Source organism: Lottia gigantea (assembly GCF_000327385.1).
Source record: "Lottia gigantea unplaced genomic scaffold LOTGIsca_314, whole genome shotgun sequence".
NCBI lineage: Eukaryota > Metazoa > Mollusca > Gastropoda > Lottiidae > Lottia > Lottia gigantea.
The window spans coordinates 24,154-45,955 of record NW_008709048.1 but is presented as its reverse complement, the minus strand read 5'-3'; the positions used below and the strand labels follow the sequence as shown (position 1 = coordinate 45,955).

The 21,802-nt window shown below is 34.0% G+C and overlaps 3 protein-coding genes across 3 annotated transcripts; 1 reads left to right on the top strand and 2 right to left on the bottom strand.

The window, feature by feature from the left end:
* Window positions 1-1,133: 1,133 nt before the first annotated feature.
* On the bottom strand, window positions 1,134-4,217 carry LOTGIDRAFT_175596 (hypothetical protein; the record flags this gene model as incomplete). Its single annotated transcript, XM_009057884.1, has 2 exons — window positions 1,134-2,035; window positions 4,199-4,217. 2 exons carry the CDS (start codon window positions 4,215-4,217, stop codon window positions 1,134-1,136), a joined length of 921 nt encoding a protein of 306 aa, XP_009056132.1.
* Window positions 4,218-12,515: 8,298 nt separating this feature from the next.
* On the bottom strand, window positions 12,516-14,174 carry LOTGIDRAFT_175595 (hypothetical protein; the record flags this gene model as incomplete). The annotated part of the gene is made up of 1 exon (XM_009057883.1): window positions 12,516-14,174. One exon carries the CDS (start codon window positions 14,172-14,174, stop codon window positions 12,516-12,518), a length of 1,659 nt encoding a protein of 552 aa, XP_009056131.1.
* A 422-nt stretch (window positions 14,175-14,596) lies between these two features.
* LOTGIDRAFT_175594 (hypothetical protein) lies at window positions 14,597-15,019 on the top strand (the record flags this gene model as incomplete). Its single annotated transcript, XM_009057882.1, has 1 exon — window positions 14,597-15,019. The coding sequence occupies one exon, from the start codon at window positions 14,597-14,599 to the stop codon at window positions 15,017-15,019; it is 423 nt and encodes a 140-aa protein (XP_009056130.1).
* Window positions 15,020-21,802: the final 6,783 nt, after the last annotated feature.

The following is a 21,802-nucleotide window of genomic DNA, read 5'->3' as shown; positions in this document are numbered from 1 at the left end:
ATGGCAAATGAATTAGTGGAGTGAGTCCATAAGATTGTCGAAGTACAGATCCTGATTGTTCGAAAGGGCAAGGTATATATCCAGAAGAGCTAGTAATATATCCGCAGTGGCAAGTAATATATCCGGATGGGTAAGTTATATATCCGAAGGATATAGGGGCGAAGTCGTATGGTGTTAAGTTACAGTAATGAAATTGATTTGTTGAGTTATTTCCCTTTGTACTTATAGCTGCATAATATATCCAAAGCTTGCCTTTAATTGATTAATTCATCAAATCTAATCTATTTATGTTTTTTTTTCATCGACAGACTGACAGTACAGATTAATAGTTATTTCTTTATCTCTTACTGATGTATTAAACCGAATTGACGACTCAAATTTATTTCACTTTAGTTTCCTCAATAGTCACACAAAACAACAGTACATACCTGTACAGTCTCGATTATCACATATATACAGTCACTGTATACGCCGCCATAACTAAGATTAACACAATGTATCTGTACAGTCTCGATTATCACATATATACAGTCACTGTATACGCAGCCATAACTGAGATTAACACAATGTATCTGTACAGTCTCGATTATCACATATATACAGTCACTGTATACGCCGCTATAACTAAGATTAACACAATATATCTGTATAGTCTCGATTATCACATATATACAGTCACTGTATACGCAGCCATAACTGAGATTAACACAATGTATCTGTACAGTCTCGATTATCACATATATACAGTCACTGTATACGCAGCCATAACTGAGATTAACACAATGTATCTGTACAGTCTCGATTATCACATATATACAGTCACTGTATACGCCGCTATAACTAAGATTAACACAATGTATCTGTACAGTCTCGATTATCACATATATACAGTCACTGTATACGCAGCCATAACTAAGATTACCACAATTTATCTGTATAGCCTCGATTATCACTCAGTGCAACAACAGTATAAATACTTGTATAGTCTCGATTATCACAAAATACAACAACAGTATAATATCATAAGTAGTATATGTGATTTTTTTTGGGTCAGATATGGTGGTTAGATAGTAGTATATGTCTTTTCAGATATACAGAAACCAGTTCAAAACCGGTTTCTTTATATCTGAAAACTAGTTTAAACCGGTTTCTTTAGGGTTAACAAATTTAGTATTCTGCATAACATACACTCTATAAGGTTCTATAAGAAGATCTTCTTGGTGAGCTGATAGATCGAAAAAAAAGATTGGGTGATCAATTGCAAAATCTACATATTCAAACTGAGGTGAATTTCTAAATAATTCACACATATTTTTATAGTTTCTATACAATTCATTATAATCCTTTGTGGTTGGATTAATTGTTAAAGGTTGGTTAGGATAATTATCGTTGTTTAATCTTACTTGAACTTTATGGATTATAGGATTTTGAGTTTGGTTCATTGCCACTCTAAAGACATTATTGTTATTCGTTTGAGAATCTGGTAAGTTCTTGAAACCAACCATTAAATATCTTGCTGGTTTAATAGTGTTAGTGATTGGCCACGTGGTGGATTCTCCAGTTAAAGTCATGCTACCTACCGTATTACGATGAAGAAAAGCTATTTCAATATCTTTAGTTAACGAGTTGAATATTCTCGTTTCTACTTCAATTGATGGTATTATTACGGGTATGTTAAGTTGGAGATTCGTTATTTCTAATTTTGCGTTTGAAGCATTCTCTCCAAAGAATATCTTATGATCGTTGATTTCTCTTTGTAGATGAATTTTATATGGTAACCCTATGGAAACCTTTCTGTGTTCCAACAGACCGAATAAAGGATATAACTTCCGATTTACGTAATTACCCCACCGGTTATTCTCAACAAAATTATTGTACTGAAGAACTCGTTTTTCGAATCCAAGATTAGCTGCTCGTCCTACTCTTTCTATTGTGTTTCGAGCAACAACTCTCACTCTAGCTAACTCCGCATCATTTGGAAAATTTCTTACCGGTTCTTTTAAAACACTTCCATCGCTAACATCGGGTATCCACCCTGAGACTGAATCGAAGTCTTTAGGAAAACTGTTTTCAGCATGTTGTCAAATTCCCCAGGGTGTTTAATGGTTTCTATCGGATTTGAACCAGCTTCCAAAACCACCTCGCTAAATAAAGATGGAAAGAAATTATTTTCTAGCGTTGTTTCAGTTTGGAGTTCCATCTTTTATTTTGAAATCGCATCTGAAATAAGCATCGGAAAGAAGCAACCAATTCGACAATGAATTAATTTCGAAGGTAATTCTACCACCGTCATTCAACTGGGATTAAGAACCAACAGTGGGTGAGATGAATCCTCTTTTTTCTTGTTAAATGAATAACGAATTGGTTCGTATAATTTAAAAGTTGGATCTAGTATTTTATTTGCCATTTTTTAAGGCTTAAAATTTGAATATAAATTTACCCTGGAAGAGAACCCAATGATTTTTATCCTATAACTTTAAAACCTTTTCCTTTCCTTTCTTCTAATTTCCTGTTTCGCAGATCTCTTATTAGTTGTAATTCTTTCAATTCGTCAGATTGTTTCACTGTGTCGCTTATACTCTTTCCCACTTCCGCGAGAGATCCTATAGCTTTAGGTTCGGATGAAATGAGGGACTTGTTGTTCGAAACGAAACTGGTTACTTTTGGAATTATTGTTTTACCTAGAGAAAATAGTGATGAAAAGATGCCGTCGACTTCGTTAATTTAGGGTGTAGAGATCTTTTTTGGGGGTGGGGAATTGATGGAATGTAGGGTATGGATGTCTTTTTGAGGGAGCTTATAGATTGGACGCACTTTTCCCCATGGAATGAAAATGAAATTGGGAAAAGTGCGTCCAATCTATAAGCTCAAGTACTACTGGCAAGGCACGAATGGGAACCATATGCAAAAAAGGGATACCCTGTGTCTTGGGGCTTGTTAAGCAATAATCTAACAGCGCCTTCTTTATCTTAAAATCGTTGGTATTATATGTATCATTACGATAAAGAAATGGTTGAAGAAGAATATTACGAAAATACAAGAATGGTTCCGAAACATACCGAAAAACAGATAAAGAAAAAGTTTACTCACATACCACAAGCATCTGTTTCTATTAATAGTCGACTCTCGATGGGTGTAAATTGTTTTAGTATTTTTTATTGACCAATAGTTAGATTAGTATGGAGGGGAAAATATTCAATGAAACGAGGTTGGAATAATATTTCATTACGGTAAATGGTAGAAAATCGTCTGAAGCGGAGGTGGTCGTGACGAGCGTTAGCCACATTCTCATATTTAAACTATTATAGAGAGAGTCGACTATTGATAGAAACAGATGCCTGTGTCACATACACACCGTTTTATAAGATATTTTATCAGACGATCTATTAAAGAGGGAAGAGTTTCGGCAAATAGAAAATCATTTACATCAAATAAAATGTAAAAAGTTAAGGGAAGTAACTCTGAAACAAACGACCTTGTTCAGTCTTTGTGATCATTAAAAACAATCTAGAGGTATTTGTACGTTTTATTGTGTGCGCCATTTTATTTTTAAAAGAGATTATTGCTATTTTAAACACGAATTGAATCAGAAAATGTGAAGGAAAATATCTCAAAGCAAAAAAAGAAATATTAATTTGTTTCGTTTCATTTTTAAAATAATTTTGATTCCATAATATTGACGTCAACAAAAATTCCGTCAAATTGAATAGTTTCGTTTTGTAGTATGAAAATCTACTATCCTTCAATTTAACAATGCTCATTTTAGCGCCTTTTTTTTCACTCCGGTATGGCGGTTGGCAGCGGTAGGCGGTTGGCTTTTAAAACCCACACATAAAAAGACCACTGATATCAAAGATGTTGAAAGATGCCTTCGATCTGCACAGATGGTTTCTTTGTTGTCCGTAAAGGCGAACCTCTAGCACCAACAATAGAATGTATCATAGTTCCAAAACCTGTACTTCATGGATTACTTACTGCCCTACATTTAAAATTTGGTTAACCGTCAAAACATCAAATTCGGTTCTTATGACACTAGCGAGTCTGACAACGACATTGTCGAACAGACAACTGATACATCTACAGCGATTTTACAGAATCCAGAACCTATTCTTCCATCTACTACAGAAGATCTACCAATCCCACAGCCTACAGGATTCCGTCGGTCATCTAATCTAGACACAAACAAACTCCGAAATACCTCCAGGACTATTTTTCATTTTTTATTCATTAATTTAATCTCCAAGAGAGAGAAAAAGAGAAAGAAAAGTGGTCATGCCAGTATACTATAAGGTCTATAGTAACTGTTATTATTTCTATGAACACTATGTACGCCTGTGGTACGCATGCGCATGGATGACCAGCCCTGTCTCCCTGCCGCCATTGTATTTGTTTACCCTGTAATTTTATTAAATTATATCAATTAATATCGTCCTAGAGTAGTATATCTGCACGAGTGTTGTGTTAGTCTATACTGACGCAGTGGTGGTCTCCTGACAGCAACAACATTGCACAGCTTCATCTCTTGTTGACAGCAGTGACATTTCCAATAATATTCTAGTATCGATAAATAAACATATTTCAATATGCGTGTCATAGATATACGATTTGATAAATCTTTCTTACTCTCGCAACTAACTGTAACATATGTCAGGTAAAAGGCACATGTTTTATCATACAGAATATATGCATTTCATAGATTTAACAGGCAAGGTAATATACGCCCATTGTCTGCCGCTACAGCACAAAACGACTATAACTAAAGATTCAGTTGCGTCAAGGCCAAACTATCGGAATCGCCTTTCATTTTGTATCAACAATCAAGCTTTTATCATGCATAGAATATGTAGTGTTAGACTATTAGTGCCACTTTGCATCATAAATTAAATGCATATCTTTTAAAGTTCCTTTATTGAACAGTTAGCTGAATACATTCAAGTATGTTCTGTATAATATATGATTAGTTTGATTGGCTGAGATTTCCTACAAAGATTCCAGAGCCCAATTGTGATCGGACAATACGTACTTTTTCTTACTTGTGACCCCGAAGAAGTTTGACGGACTGGGGTGTGGTATGGATACGGTGAATATGCCTATGCATATCAATTTTGATCAAGACCGGATAAAGCTTATATCAAAAGCCTAGTTGTCCTGACAAAAGAAGATAGCACTCTTGAGACTGATACGAAATAAAGAGCTGCCAGAAATGAAGACAGTCATCTATGAGCACATATATATCCGTGGATTCCAAAGATATCATGTCTTTTGGGTTGGTGGTAAGTCATCAAGCATAGTTTAGATTGTGGTTGGTGAAGAGAGGGACGTTAGACCTACCATTGCTGGACATTAAATTTCAAAGTTAACTTCACTTAACGAACTGAATGTACAACTTTCAATTTGTCTGTTAAATGGTTGAGACAGCTTGGTGCATTTGTCTTGTAATGCTGGAGACAGTAAGCTTTGACTTGGTGCATTTGTCCTATAATGCAGGAAACAGCAAGCTTTGACTTGGTGCATGTGTCCTATAATGCTGGAGACAACAAGCTTTGATTTGGTGTATTTGTCCTATAATGCTGGAAACAGCAAGCTTTGACTTGGTGCATGTGTCCTATAATGCTGGAGACAACAAGCTTTGATTTGGTGCATTTGTCCTGTAATACTGGAGACAGTAAGCTTTGACTTGGTGCATTTGCCCTATAATGCTGTAGACAGCAAGCTTTGGCTTGGTGCATTTGTCCTATAATGCTGGAAACAGCAAGCTTTGACTTGGTGTATTTGTCCTATAATGCTGAAGACAGCAAACTTTGACTTGGTGTATTTGTCCTATAATGCTGAAGACAACAAGCTTTGACTTGGTGCATTTGTTCTATATTGCTGGAGACAGCAAGCTTTGACTTAGTGCATTTGTCCTATAATACTGGAGACAACAGGCTTTGATTTGGTGCATTTGTCCTATAATGCTGGAGACAGCAAGCTTTGACTTGGTGCATTTGTCCTGTAATGCAGGAAACAACAAGCTTTGACTTGGTGCATTTGTTCTATAATGCTGGAGACAGCAAGCTTTGACTTGGTGCATTTGTCCTATAATGCTGGAGACAGCAAACTTTGATTTGGTGCATTTGTCCTATAATGCTGGAGACAACAGGCTTTGACTTGGTGCATTTGTCCTATAATACTGGAGACAACAGGCTTTGACTTGGTGCATTTGTCCTGTAATGCTGGAAACAGCAAGCTTTGACTCGGAGCATTTTGTCCTATAATGCTGGAGACAGCAAGGTTGGACTTGGTGCATTTGTTCTATAATGTTGGAAACAGCAAGCTTTGTCTCGGAGCATTTGTCCTATAATGCAGGAAACAGCAAGCTTTGACTCGGAGCATTTGTCCTATAATGCAGGAAACAGCAAGCTTTGATTTGGTGCATTTGTCCTATAATGCTGGAGACAGCAAGCTTTGACTTGGTGCATTTGTCCTATAATGCTGGAGACAACAAGCTTTGACTTGGTGCATTTGTCCTATAATGTTGGAGACAGCAAGCTTTGACTTGGTGCATTTGTCCTATAATGCAGGAAACAGCCAGCTTTGACTCGGAGCATTTGTCCTATAATGCAGAAAACAGCAAGCTTTGACTTGGTGCATTTGTCCTATAATGCTGGAGACAGCAAGCTTTGACTTGGTCGTTTCGCCCTATAAAGACTGCACTTGAATTTGTCCTTTAATGATGAAGACAGATGGAATGATCCCTCTGTGGCTAAAGAAGCAATATAAGTAAAATTAGATTAGAATTTCTGATCCTTTATGTTTTCTATTTTTTAGTCTACGTTTTGATCTTAGAAATTTTCTACTAAAAGCCTGGCCTTAAGATACTATTTTAAACCAATCAAAACGAGTTATGTAAAACACAAATATACGGAATTGTGGAATATCGAAACAACCTAGAGTAGAGCAATATGACAGCATCTTTAAGTTTGGCCAACAATTCCTCATAAAAACACTGGCTAAGAATGATGGAAACAAATACAGCAAAACTTTATAATTAAGAATGATTGACACAAAAACAGCTAAACTTTGTAACTAAGGATGATGGAAACCAAAACAGCTAAACTTTGTAACTAAGGATGATGGAAACTAAAACAACTAAACTTTGTAACTAAGGATGATGGAAACTAAAACAACTAAACTTTGTAACTAAGGATGATGGAAACTAAAACAGCTAAACTTTGTAATTAAAGAATGATGTAAACCAAAACAGCTAAACTTTGTAATTAAGGATGTTGGAAACTAAAACAACTAAACTTTGTAAATAAGAATGATGGAAACCAAAACAGCTAAACTTTGTAATTAAGGATGTTGGAAACTAAAACAGCTAAACTTTGTAACCTAGAATGATGGAAACCAAAACAGCTAAACTTTGTAACTAAGGATGATGGAAACTAAAACAACTGAACTTTGTAAATAAGAATGATGGAAACCAAAACAGCTAAATTTTGTAACTAAGGATGATGGAAACTAAAACAACTAAACTTTGTAACTAAGAATGATGGAAACTAAAACAGCTAAACTTTGTAACTTAGAATGATGGAAACCAAAACAGCTAAACTTTGTAATTAAGGATGTTGGAAACTAAAACAGCTAAACTTTGTAACTAAGAATGATGGAAACCAAAACAGCTAAACTTTGTAACTAAGAATGATGGAAACCAAAACAGCTAAACTTTGTAACTAAGGATGATGGAAACTAAAACAGCTAAACTTTGTAATTAAGAATGATGGAAACTAAAACAACTAAACTTTGTAACTAAGGATGATGGAAACTAAAACAGCTAAACTTTGTAATTAAGGATGATGGAAACTAAAACAGCTAAACTTTGTAAATAAGAATGATGGAAACCAAAACAGCTAAACTTTGTAACTAAGGATGATGGAAACTAAAACAACTAAACTTTGTAAATAAGAATGATGGAAACCAAAACAGCTAAACTTTGTAACTAAGAATGATGGAGACCAAAACAGCTAAACTTTGTAACTAAGAATGATGGAAACTAAAACAACTAGAATTTGTAAATAAGAATGATGTAAACCAAAACAGCTAAACTTTGTAATTAAGGATGTTGGAAACTAAAACAACTAAACTTTGTAAATAAGAATGATGGAAACCAAAACAGCTAAACTTTGTAATTAAGGATGTTGGAAACTAAAACAGCTAAACTTTGTAACCTAGAATGATGGAAACCAAAACAGCTAAACTTTGTAACTAAGGATGATGGAAACTAAAACAACTGAACTTTGTAAATAAGAATGATGGAAACCAAAACAGCTAAATTTTGTAACTAAGGATGATGGAAACTAAAACAACTAAACTTTGTAACTAAGAATGATGGAAACTAAAACAGCTAAACTTTGTAACTTAGAATGATGGAAACCAAAACAGCTAAACTTTGTAATTAAGGATGTTGGAAACTAAAACAGCTAAACTTTGTAACTTAGAATGATGGAGACCAAAACAGCTAAACTTTGTAACTAAGAATGATCGAAACCAAAACAGCTAAACTTTGTAACTAAGGATGATGGAAACTAAAACAGCTAAACTTTGTAATTAAGAATGATGGAAACTAAAACAGCTAAACTTTGTAATTAAGGATGTTGGAAACTAAAACAACTAAACTTTGTAACTAAGAATGATGGAAACCGAAACAGCTAAACTTTGTAACTAAGAATGATGGAAACCAAAACAGCTAAACTTTGTAACTAAGGATGATGGAAACTAAAACAACTAAACTTTGTAACTTAGAATGATGGAAACCAAAACAGCTAAACTTTGTAACTAAGAATGATGGAAACCAAAACAACTAAACTTTGTAACTAAGGATGATGGAAACTAAAACAACTAAACTTTGTAACTAAGAATGATGGAAACCAAAACAGCTAAACTTTGTAACTAAGAATGATGGAAACCAAAACAACTAAACTTTGTAACTAAGGATGATGGAAACTAAAACAACTAAACTTTGTAACTTAGAATGATGGAAACCAAAACAGCTAAACTTTGTAACTAAACTAAGGATGATGGAAACTAAAACAACTAAACTTTGTAACTAAGGATGATGGAAACCAAAACAGCTAAACTTTGTAACTAAGAATGGTGGAGACCAAAACAGCTAAACTTTGTAACTAAGAATGATGGAAACCAAAACAGCTGAACTTTGTAACTAAGAATGATGGAGACCAAAACTGCTAAACTTTGTAACTAAGAATGATGGGAACCAAAACAGCTAAACTTTGTAACTAAGAATGATGGAGACCAAAACAGCTACACTTTGTAACTAAGAATGAAGGAAACCAAAACAGCTAAACTTTGTAACTAAGAATTGACTATCATGTTATGGACACCATCTTGAACAACTGTTGATTATTCAAAGTCAATAAGCTTGTTTAAACTTGAACAACTGTTGGGTATTTTGGAATGATAGATTTGTATCATTATAAAGGTGCATTATCATTAAGAAAAACATGCGTTAACATTAATTTGACGGCCATTTTGAAAATATATCAAAAATGAAGGTTCAATATTTCTGGATGATATATTATGCATGTGACACGCTGTCCTGTTGAGTTTTAATGCTCTGACATCTTTAGGTACTCTGTGGTGGTCTCCTGACAGCAACAATAATACACAGCTTTATCTATTGTTGACAGCCGATATAATAAATATTGTATAAGATACTCTTGTTTATAGGCCAGATGTTTCGGTCAACGCTTAGCCTACTTCTTTAGTGAGTATGTATATGTTGAGCAGCAATGACGGGTATACGAGTATACTTACTCTTCTTGACACTTGATATGAATTGCTTACTCGCTTTTGATTAATATATGTTTTCATGTGAACAGCTGCTCCCCAACCATTATGTTGTTATGAATTTTGGGTTTCGTTTTGCAGTTAAAGGCCGTGGACTGTGCCTCTCAATGTGCTAAAAAATAACTTTTGGTAGCACGACCTGGAGATTACTTTATTTTATAACTAACCAAAAATCCATGTTCACACTTTCAGAAATTGCCCACAACTCCATATTCAGCTTTTAAAGCACATTTCGGTTTGATTTCTATACAAATCTTGAACTTTAACCATAATCTTTGAGACATGAAACTTTCAGGATTTCTTGAATATATGGTGCAGTGACCAAAGATGTTATAAATCGGTTAAAAAAAACTGAGGTGATAATGAAAATACACTCAATTTTCTCAAATTGACTCAATGCTCAAATTCAGTTAACACACATGCCTATACAAATATGAAATATTACGACTGTTAGTTATATTTACTAGTATAGAATAGTCTTAATACATCAAACATACACCAATCCTCTTCTGAATCTGTCAGTTATTTGGAAAAAAATGATAATGATCAAAGGAGAGTGCTGTCCACAGGGGATGGGTCAACTTCTTAAGTAGTCTACAAGGATGAGTACATTCACGAGCAACGACTTGATAGCCTGCCACACATATTCCTTTTATTTTTATTTGTTTTCAACTTCATTTAAATATTCTAAAGTTGACAAAACAACATTCTAATAGAAATACCGATATAGTTTTCTTCGTAAAAAGCCATGTTCACTCGACTGATCAAGACTGAGAGAAAAATTAGCTCTTGTGAACCGGCCTTTAGAATTCTGTCGCTGAAAAAATGTGCGAAAACAGGATATCGATTGACAGGTGTCAAGTTAGCATCTGTTCAGTAGGAAACTTAGAATTTAGTATAAATTTCCGAATGAATTCTAACATACAACAGTGTTTCTAAGAGTGTAGAGTCTTGTTGAGTCATCTATCTAGAAATATGAATAACCTCTTGTGTTCTGTATTTTTATTAGCAGTAACAAAGCTGATTCTTATTGATGCCGGTAAATATATTTGTTTTTTAAAACTATGATTGGAAGGGTTGTAATCAGCAAGATTACTGTTCATGTATGATATTCGACATAATGACCGTTGCTTTCATTATTTGTGTAGCTGTGAATATTAAATGTGGACGTATATTGCCGTCGCCCCTGTCCGTCGGTCCGTCAACATTTCTTGTGAACACATATCGCTCACCCTTAATACCTTGTTGAGATCTTATATTCATGTGCAAACAAGACAAATGTTGAATCAAATAATAAGGTATCTTAATTTTGACTTATAAAATCTGAATGTTTATTTTCAATATTAAAAATAATAGATAACAAAATAATAATTTCAGATTGCTCAACTTATCCAGACGTTAAAAACGCATATTTCAACAAGGACGACAATTGTGTTGATGTCAGTGTTACCTGTAAGAAAGGTTTCAACATGAAGCAACTAATAAGTTGTATAGATGGAGAGTGGAAATATCAAGAACCATATTGTCAACCTCAAGATATGACAGGTACATTTTCTTCAAGAATTCAGTTTAAATTAAACATGGTGACATTTTACACTTTATGCCATAGTCTTTGTACAAATGAACTCGTTCAATTCTTTTTTATAATATTCAGTTCTTTGATCATTTGTTTTCTGTTCATTGTGAACACTTTTACAAAATGGCCTATGGATCAACAATCTTATTGACTGACTGACATTTTACGAAATTTACATTTGTGAATGAAGCACTAATATCTGGACGTGTATTTCACAACTGAGTATATAAAAAGGGTTTGGAAAAAGGTTATCTAGCTTTTTTTTTTGTTTATTAAGACAATTTATGACTTCTATTTGCATTATTCTAATAATATTTAAGTATGTTTTCCTGCACATTTAAAAAAGCTAAAACGTATATCGCCAGAACTGATAATAATATCCAAAGTATTTGTCTGACTGAGATTGGAATGGGTCACATCGATGCAATCAGTTGCCCCGATATTCAAAAAAGATTTAGAAACCTCTTTACAAACTCTAAAACATTGTATTACAAGTATCTTACTTAGGGCGACAGTAAAAAACCCGTATGAGGATACGCCTTGTAAACCACCCCTACCAAATATTGATACTATCTTAAAACGACAAGAGGCTTTCACAGCATTCTACTTTAGGTTTCACTATCGTACAATTCGTCAACTTTTCCCGAGAGATAACACCCTAAACTTGTCAACGCTGATTATCTGTTACCATATAAAATTATAATTAAGGAATTACTTATTTTATGTTTTAGATGGTGGTTTCAAGTATACACAGGATACGAGTATTGATATTGTAGCACCGGATATAATAGAAAATGTAAACCAAACCGAATGTAATGAATTATGTAATAACTATACCGAGTGTGCCACCTTTGTAGTTGATTATGGTAATTGTCTTCTATTTCCACCACCAGTCATCGCCGTGTCTTTTAACAAAGATCTGGACCATTGTATTACAAATTGTTCTGAGATGAAGGATTGTCTAATGGTGAATTATGGATTTGAGAGAGGTGAAGTTTGTATGTTCTATAACATTACTCTAGACGACCTATTTGATGGCGATACTATACACGTTACTGACTATATTGTAGCAGAAAAAATACGTCAATAATTAATACATGTAAAATAATTTATTATGATATAACTCTATTATAACATGTTTATCACAATATAACTCTATTATAACATGTTTATCACAATATAACTCTATTATAACATGTTTATCACAATATAACTCTATTATAACATGTTTATCATGATATAACTCTATTTTAACATGTTTATCATGATAGAACTCTATTATAACATGTTTATCACAATATAACTCTATTATAACATGTTTATCATGATATAACTCTATTATAACATGTTTATCACAATATAACTCTATTACAATATGTTTATCATAATATAACTTTATTATAACATGTTTATCACAATATAACTCTATTACAACATGTTTATCACAATATAACTCTTTTACAACATGTTTATCATAATATAACTTTATTATAACATGTTTATCACAATATAACTCTATTACAACATGTTTATCATAATATAACTTTATTATAACATGTTTATCACAATATAACTCTATTACAACATGTTTATCTTGATATAACTCTATTTTAACATGTTTATCGTGATGTAACTCTATTATAACATGTTTATAATGATATAAATCTATTATAACATGTTTATCATGATATAACTCTATTATAACTTGTTTATCATGATTTAACTCTAATATAACATGTTTATCATAATATAACTTTATTATAACATGTTTATCATGATTTAACCCTATTATAACATGTTTATCATGAAATAACTCTATTATAACATGTTTATCATAGTATAACTCTAATATAACATGTTTATCATGATATAACTCTATTATAACATGTTTATCATAATATAACTCTATTATAACATGTTTATCATGATATAACTTTGTTATAACATGTTTATCATGATTTAACTCTATTATAACATGTTTATCATGATATAACTCTATTTTAACATGTTTATCGTGATGTAACTCTATTATAACATGTTTATCGTGATGTAACTCTATTATAACATGTTTATCATGATTTAACTCTATTATAACATGTTTATCATGATATAACTCTAATATAACATGTTTATCATGATATAACTCTATTATAACATGTTTATCATGATTAAACTCTATTATAACATGTTTATCGTGATATAACTCTATTATAACATGTTTATCATGATTAAACTCTATTTTAACACGTTTATCGTGATGTAACTCTATTATAACATGTTTATCATGATTTAACTCTATTATAACATGTTTATCATGATATAACTCTAGTATAACATGTTTATCATGATATAACTCTAGTATAACATGTTTATCATGATATAACTCTACTATATAGCGTTTATCGTGAAAAAACTCTATTACAACATGTTTATCATGATATAACTTTATTATAACATGTTTATCATGATTTAACTCTATTATAACATGTTTATCATGATATAACTCTATTTTAACATGTTTATCGTGATGTAACTCTATTATAACATGTTTATTATGATATGACTGAATTATAACATGTTTATCATGATATAACTCTATTATAACATGTTTATCATGATATACCTCTATTACCACATGTTTATCATGATATACCTCTATTATAACATGTTTATCTTGATATAACTCTAGTATACCATGTTTATCATGATACAACTCTATTATAACATGTTTATCATAATATAACTCCATTATAACATGTTTATCAAGATAAAACTTTAAGCATATTTCAATTGGTATTTTTATTAAAGTGGCGAATCGAGGATTACATTGACTGTGAATGGGTGGGCGGTGTGTGGTGGGCGGTGGTCATTTGAGCTCCCCAATTTGTGGAATTTAGAGGGCACTAAGCATGGTGTGTGGTCATGGGGGTTGGCCTCCCTCCTGAAAAATTTTCTAGTCTGGGTTTTTTGCGCTATCGAGTGGAAGTAGCATAATTTTTTTCATTTTCCCTCTTATACGACATCAATTATCTATTAATTTTGAATTGAAAACTTGTATTTTCACCCGGGTGAAAATTCTAGAATTTTGAATTAAAAAGGTAATATTTCTAGAATTTTTGATGTTTTATAATCATATTCCAGGTTTTTAATTCAAAATTAAAAAAATAAATGATGTATACGAACACGAGGAGAAAGGCGAGGAAAAGGGCGAGGAGAAAGGCGAGGAAAAGGGCGAGGAAAAAGGCGAGGAGAGAGGCGAGGAAAAAGGTGAGGAGAAAGGCGAGGAAAAAGGCGAGGAGAAAGGTGAGGAAACAGGCGAGGAGAAAGGCGAGGAAACAGGCGAGGAGAAAGGCAGGGAAACAGGCGAGAAAGCGAAGAAAAGGTGAGGAAAAAGGCGAGGAAAAAGGCGAGGAGAAAAGCGATGAAAAAGGCGAGGAGAAAGGCGAGGAAAAAGGCGAGGAGAAAGGCGAGGAAAAAGGCGAGGAGAAAGGCGAGGAAAAAGGCGAGGAGAAAGGCGAGGAAAAAGGCGAGGAGAAATGCGAGGAAAAAGGCGAGGAGAAAGGCGAGGAAAAAGGCGAGGAAAAAGGCGAGTAAAAAGGCGAGGAAATTAGATTTTATAATTACATTCCATTTTTGTGATTGAAAATTAAGAAAAATAAATGATGTCGTCATCCTTATCACTAATAAAATTTAGCATACAAAATTTAGGTCAATCACGAAACTATGGAAGCCGGCTGCGGCCATATCTAATGTCGACTTCTCGCCCACGAGAAAGCGAGGAAAAAGGCGAGAAAAAAGGCGAGGAAAAAGGCGAGGAGAAAGGCGAGGAAAAGGGCGAGAAAGCGAGGAAAAGGCGAGGAAAAAGGCGAGGAAAGAGGCGAGGAGAAAGGGCGAGAAAGCGAGGAAAAAGGCGAGGAAAAGGGCGAGAAAGCGAGGAAAAAGGCGAAGAAAAAGGCCTTTCTAGACTTGTCGCCTTTTTCCTCGCTTTTTTTTTACACTGGCTTTCTCGCCTTTTTCCTCGAATATCGATTGACGTTGTCAAGTTGGCATCTGTTCAGTAGGAGTCTTAGAATTTAGTATAAATTTCCGAATGAATTCTAACATACAACAGTGTTTCTAAGAGTGTAGAGTCTTGTTGAGTCATCTATCTAGAAATATGAATAACCTCTGGTGTTCTCGTAGTTTTCTTTGCTTACAGCTTTAATAGGGTTATATCATGACATAAGATTTGAACGACATTTAGAAGTGGAGAGTAGATATAACAAAAAACACAAGGGATATCTTTAATAACAAAGCACATAACGTTTCAACACAATTTACACGTGTCGTCATCAGATGAAATGAATGAGTGGGGGTAAACATGAGGTTATATAGCATCGTGTTTCTTGGTGGATGTAAGGTGCTCTTTGGTGCGGACTGAAATGGGGGCGATGTTTCTCCAATGTAGATGGCACCACAGTTGCATGGAATGGAGTGAACCACACCTTTAAGATCAGTAGGGATTTCAGAGGATGTTCTGCCAGTTGCCCTATCAGGGATTTTAGGGTGGTACCAGACGTGAAATAAGTTTGGACAGACAGTTTCTGTCGCATGAGACGGCGAATTTTGTAGCTGGTAGGACCTATGAAGGGGATGCCAATTCTGGGTTAGGATGAATCTGGTCTGGTTTGGGAGAGCTCGGTGTTGTTGGTGGGACGAATGGTTTTTTTGATGATCTTGTCGGTAAGAAGTGGAGGGTATTGGCTGTAGGAGGTAAATACTGTTTTGAGATGGCTGATTTCTTCAGATAGGTATTCTGGAATGCATATAGCCTCGGCTCTTCTGGCGAGGGTTGATATGATGCCTGTTTTGGTTTGGGCGTGGTGGTTGGAGTTGGCATGAATGTATAAGTTGGGTAGGTTTTCTGTAAACGTTGGTCTTAAGTTCGTCGGATGATCTGTGGATGTTGATGTCAAGGAATACAGAGTCCTTTTCAGTTTCTACGGTGAACTGAATGCGTTGATGCTGGTTGTTAAGATGGTCCAGAAGTTCTAACTTCGGTAAGTAGGGGTGAGAGGGGGATCCCATTGGGAGCTCGTGAATCTGCTTGTAGAGGTTGTCATTCCATGAGAAGTAGGTAGTATCGATACAGAGTTTGGCTAAGGTGATGATGCTGTCTGTGGTGAGGTTGGTGTTGAGGGTGTCGCGGTTGTTATCTACAGCTGTGCGTAGGGATAGGAGGGCTTCTTCTTTCGGGGTATATCATATGTGTACGCTATTATATGGTCATCATCCACGCCAAACACCCCCCCCCCCCCCTCTATTACCAACTATAGCTAAATTTTATCCCCTGAAAATGACTCTAACACTAAAACACAAACAAGAAAGATTTAAAGGAGATGGTTTCATCTCAGCACTAACTTCTCTAATTCCAAAAAATAGCTAGCTTTGTTTCACTTATTTCATCCGATGCCCAAGCTATCGGTTCTATCGCAAAAGCAGGAGTTAGTATAAGCGACACAGTGAAACAATCTAACGAGTTGAAAGAATTACAACTAATAAAAGAACTACGAAACAGGAGATTAGAAGAAAAGAAACAACAAGGTTTTAAAATTATAGGATAAAAAATGACACACTCAAAAAACTTACTTTGGTTCAGATATACAATCTTCACTAGCCAATCTTCCTGGTTTTCCATGGGCAAAATATCCTGGAGAAAAACATCTTCCAAGTACTAGGCTAGACGAATACGATAAATTTATATTCAAATTTTAAACCTTCAAAATGGGAGATAAAAATTACATACTAGATCCAATCTTTAAATTATACGATCCGATTCGTTATTCATTTTTAAGAAAAAAGAGGATTATATTATCATCTCACCCACTGTTGGTTCTAAATCCCAGTTGAATGATGGTGATAGAAATACCTTCATAATAAATTCATTATCAAATTGGTTGCTTCTTTCCGATGCTTATTTCAGATGTGATTTCAAATCAAAGATGGAACTCCCAATCAGAATCGAGTTCCTCAAACTAATACAATTTCTTTCCATCTTTATTTAGCGAGGTTTCTTTTTTTTTAAATATGTAAATGGTGCTCGAAAGGACTATCAATGTACAAAAATGTTGTCATCTACAGGTAAAGTCGAAGAGCCGTATAACAATATTGTTATGTTTTGGAAGTGAGGTTGAAGAGTGTTGATTGTATGTTTCTGTTCATCTGAGTACAAGGGGCAGACTAATTTGTGCCCATTTAAGTCGCTGCAGGATAGTCTGAGTTTTGAATGGATAATTTGAGTTGTACGTTTGCCTAAATAATCAAATGATGGTACAATTACGTCCTGTGCTGAAAGTCTCGTTTTGAATATTTGAAGGGAAGCTGAATTTTGTAGAGAAGGATTTAATAAATTCCATGTTCGTATAGTAGAGGGAAAGAAAAAGTTATAGTAAAGTGATGTGCGGCAAAAGAATTCTCTAAGATTGTGACTGTTTCTAAGATTATGTAAATGCGGTTTAGTTGGAACTACGTCGGAGAGATGATCTGGGGTCATTTTGTTTAAAAATTTAGTTCATGAGAAATAGTTTGTGTCTGCGGCGGCGTTCTTTGAGTGGAGATGGTTTTGGAAGCTGATTCAAATATATATTCCTGAGGAATTTGATACAATGTTGAAGTTATATCCTTTATTTGGTCTGTTGGAACACAGAAAGGTTTCCATAAGTTTACCATATAAAATTCATCTACAAAGAGAAATCAACAATCATAAGATTTTCTTTGGATAGAATGCTTCAAACGCAAAATTAGAAATAACGAATCTCCAACTTTTCATACCCGTAATAACACCATCAATCGACGTTGAAACGAGAATATTCAACTCATTAACTAAAGACATCGAAATTGCTTTTCTTCATCGTAATACGGTAGGTAGCATGACTTTAACTGGAGAATCCACCACGTGGCCAATCACTAACAATATTAAACCAGCAAGATATTTAATGGTTGGTTTCAAGAACTTACCAGACTAATAACAATAGTATCTGAAGAGTAGCAATGAACCAAACTCAAGATCCCATAATCCGTAAAGTTCAAATAAGATTAAACAATGATAATTATCCTAACCAACCTTTAACAATTAATCCAACCACAAAGGATTATAATGAATTGTATAGAAACTATAAAAATATGTGTGAATTATTTGGAAATCCACCTCAGTTTCAATATGTAGATTTTGCAATTAATCACCCAATCTTCTGTTTTGATCTGTCAGCTCACCAAGAAGATCTTTTCAAAACAGGAGTAAATATAAATATTCATGTTGAAACCGGGTACTGTTTATTATTGGAAGAAGCAAAACATTTAATTAAAATAGCAGATAGAAGAATTATAAGAATTGAATAAAAAAACACCCTTTAAAAATGAAACCAGAAACTTAAGTTATGAAAATAATAGAAGCTATTGAAACAGCTTCACCAACTGTAATAACTTTCAATGGTAAAAAAATCAACATAACTAAAAAGCTTATTGATAAATATATATATTGTAAAGTCACTGATGAAATTGCCCAAGTCAACAGAAGATTTAATGGCATCAAGGACACAAACTAAAGCTGTTTCAGTGATGTGCAGAACGATAGGCTGATTGAAATCCATCAAAAAGTTCAAACTCATCTTATTGGACTAATGAAATGAAATAGAGTTTTATATCCTATTGTTCTGTATCTTATTGGACTAATGAAATGAAATAGAGTTTTATATCCTACTGTTCTGTATCTTATTGGACTAATGAAATGAAATAGAGTTTTATATCCTACTGTTCTGTATCTTATTGGACTAATGAAATGAAATGGAGTTTTATATCCTACTGTTCTGTATCTTATTGGACTAATGAAATGAAATGGAGATTTAGAAAGAATTGACACGAATGCAAAGGAAGGTGGATTTTTACCATTTCTATCATTGATATTTGCTGGTATTACCGCGGCTAGTGCAGAAACTGGTTGGATATATCTGCCGCAGTCCAAGCTGCCAACACAGAGAAAGCAGCTGAAGCTCAAACCTCTGAAGAACGTAGACAGAATTTAGCAATGGAAAAGGAAGCACGAGGTTCTGGAGTAGCAGATATATTAGGCACAGTAAAAGAATTCGGAAATCGATTTAGTCAAGAAACCAAGAAAACTGAGGGATTAAGTAATCTAATAGATAAGATTGACACGGGAGAAGTCAAAGTCAAACATAAAGGTAATGGAATATTTTTAAAAAATATACACACTGGAGAAGGAATTTTTCTTTCAAAGTATAAAGGAGAAGCAGTGATTTTTGGAACAAAACTATAGAATAAAAAATGGGAAAGAAATTTAAACATACAGAAATATTTAATAATAATGACGATATTTATATTGCGCAGCAATTAAATCCTCGTGGAATTTCTCAAGGCGCATTCCAGTGATCTCCATTGGTGAGTTATTGATAGTAACTAAACAACCAAGTTTTCACTTTACATTTAAATGCAGACACAGATTCACATTGTCGAATTGATTTCGGTAATTTATTCCAAATTACTGATGCACTGTATTGAAACGTTCTGGAGCCAAATTTTTTCAGGTTGTATGAAGGAATCTTAATATTTTGCCTTCAGATCTTGATGAACGTTTAGTCTTGTATAATGACAGTAGATTTTGAAGATAGCATGGGGAAGTTTTGTTGACGGTCTTATACGTCAGCGATAAAATTTTGAAATTGATCCTTTCACGAACACGAAGCCAGTGTAGATCATTTAAAACAGGAGTAATGTGTGATCTTGATTTGGTTTTAGTAACAATTCGGGCGGCCCGATTTTGGATCATCTGTAGCTTAGAAATCTGTTCTTCTGTTATACCAGTAAGTACTGCATTGCAGTAGTCAATTCTGGATAGCACAACTGATCGATCTAAGCATGCAGCAGCATCTTGTGTTATTAGATGACGAATTGACCCGATCATTCGCAGATGGAAGTGGCAAATCTTACAAATGTTATTGATGTGGTCATTGAAACTGAGACCTGAATCAATCAGTACACCTAGGTTTTTTACGACTGTCGATACAGGAATATTTGAACTACCCATCCTGAGAGTTTTTAAGTTGCAGACATCTAGTTTCTGGGCAGGACCCACAAGAAGACGTTCGGTTTTATCGTCATTCAACTTCAACGTATTGGCTGACATCCAATTTTTAATGTTACTCAGACAACGCTCCAAATTACAGATTGTAAGTTGTTGACTCGTAGGATTCGGGCTAAAACTGTCAATTACTTGGGTATCATCGGCATAGAAATGGTGCTGTAGGTTCTGTTGTTTTATAAGGTTGCCCAAAGATTTGGTATACATAGTGAATATTATGGGCCCTAAAACTGATCCTTGGGGTACACCACAGGATAATTGCTGGTGTTTTGACGAAGCGTTGTTAATCTCAACATATTGAAAGCGATCAGTAAGATATGACGAAAACCATTTCAGAGTTGATCCGGTTAGTCCATAATCGACTGCCAGTCTATTCAATAGGTTATTGTGGTCAATCGTGTCAAATGCCGCAGAAAGATCCAGAAGTACAAGAACTCCTATATTGCCCAAGTCAACAGAAGATTTAATGGCATCAAGAACACAAACTAAAGCTGTTTCAGTGATGTGCAGAACGAAAGGCTGATTGAAATCCATCAAAAAGTTCAAACTCATCTTATTGGACTAATGAAATGAAATAGAGTTTTATATCCTATTGTTCTGTATCTTATTGGACTAATGAAATGAAATAGAGTTTTATATCCTATTGTTCTGTATCTTACTGGACTAATGAAATAAAATAGAGTTTTATATCCTACTATTCTTTATCTTATTAGACTAATTAAATGAAATGGAGTTTTATATCCTACAGTTCTGTATCTTATTGGACTAATGAAATGAAATAGAGTTTTATATCCTACTGTTCTATATCTTATTGGACTAATAGAATGAAATAGAGTTTTATATCCTACTGTTCTGTATCTTATTAGACTAATGAAATGAAATGGAGTTTTATATCCTACTGTTCTATATCTTATTGAACTAATGAAATGAAATGGAGTTTTATATCCTACATTCTGTATCTTATTGGACTAATGAAATGAAATAGAGTTTTATATCCTACTGTTCTGTATCTTATTGGACTAATGAAATGAAATAGAGTTTTATATCCTATTGTTCTGTATCTTATTGGACTAATGAAATGAAATAGAGTTTTATATCCTACTGGTCTGTATCTTATTGGACTAATGAAATGAAATGGAGTTTTATATCCTACTGTTCTGTATCTTATTGGACTAATGAAATGAAATGGAGTTTTATATCCTATTGTTCTGTATCTTATTAGACTAATGAAATGAAATAGAGTT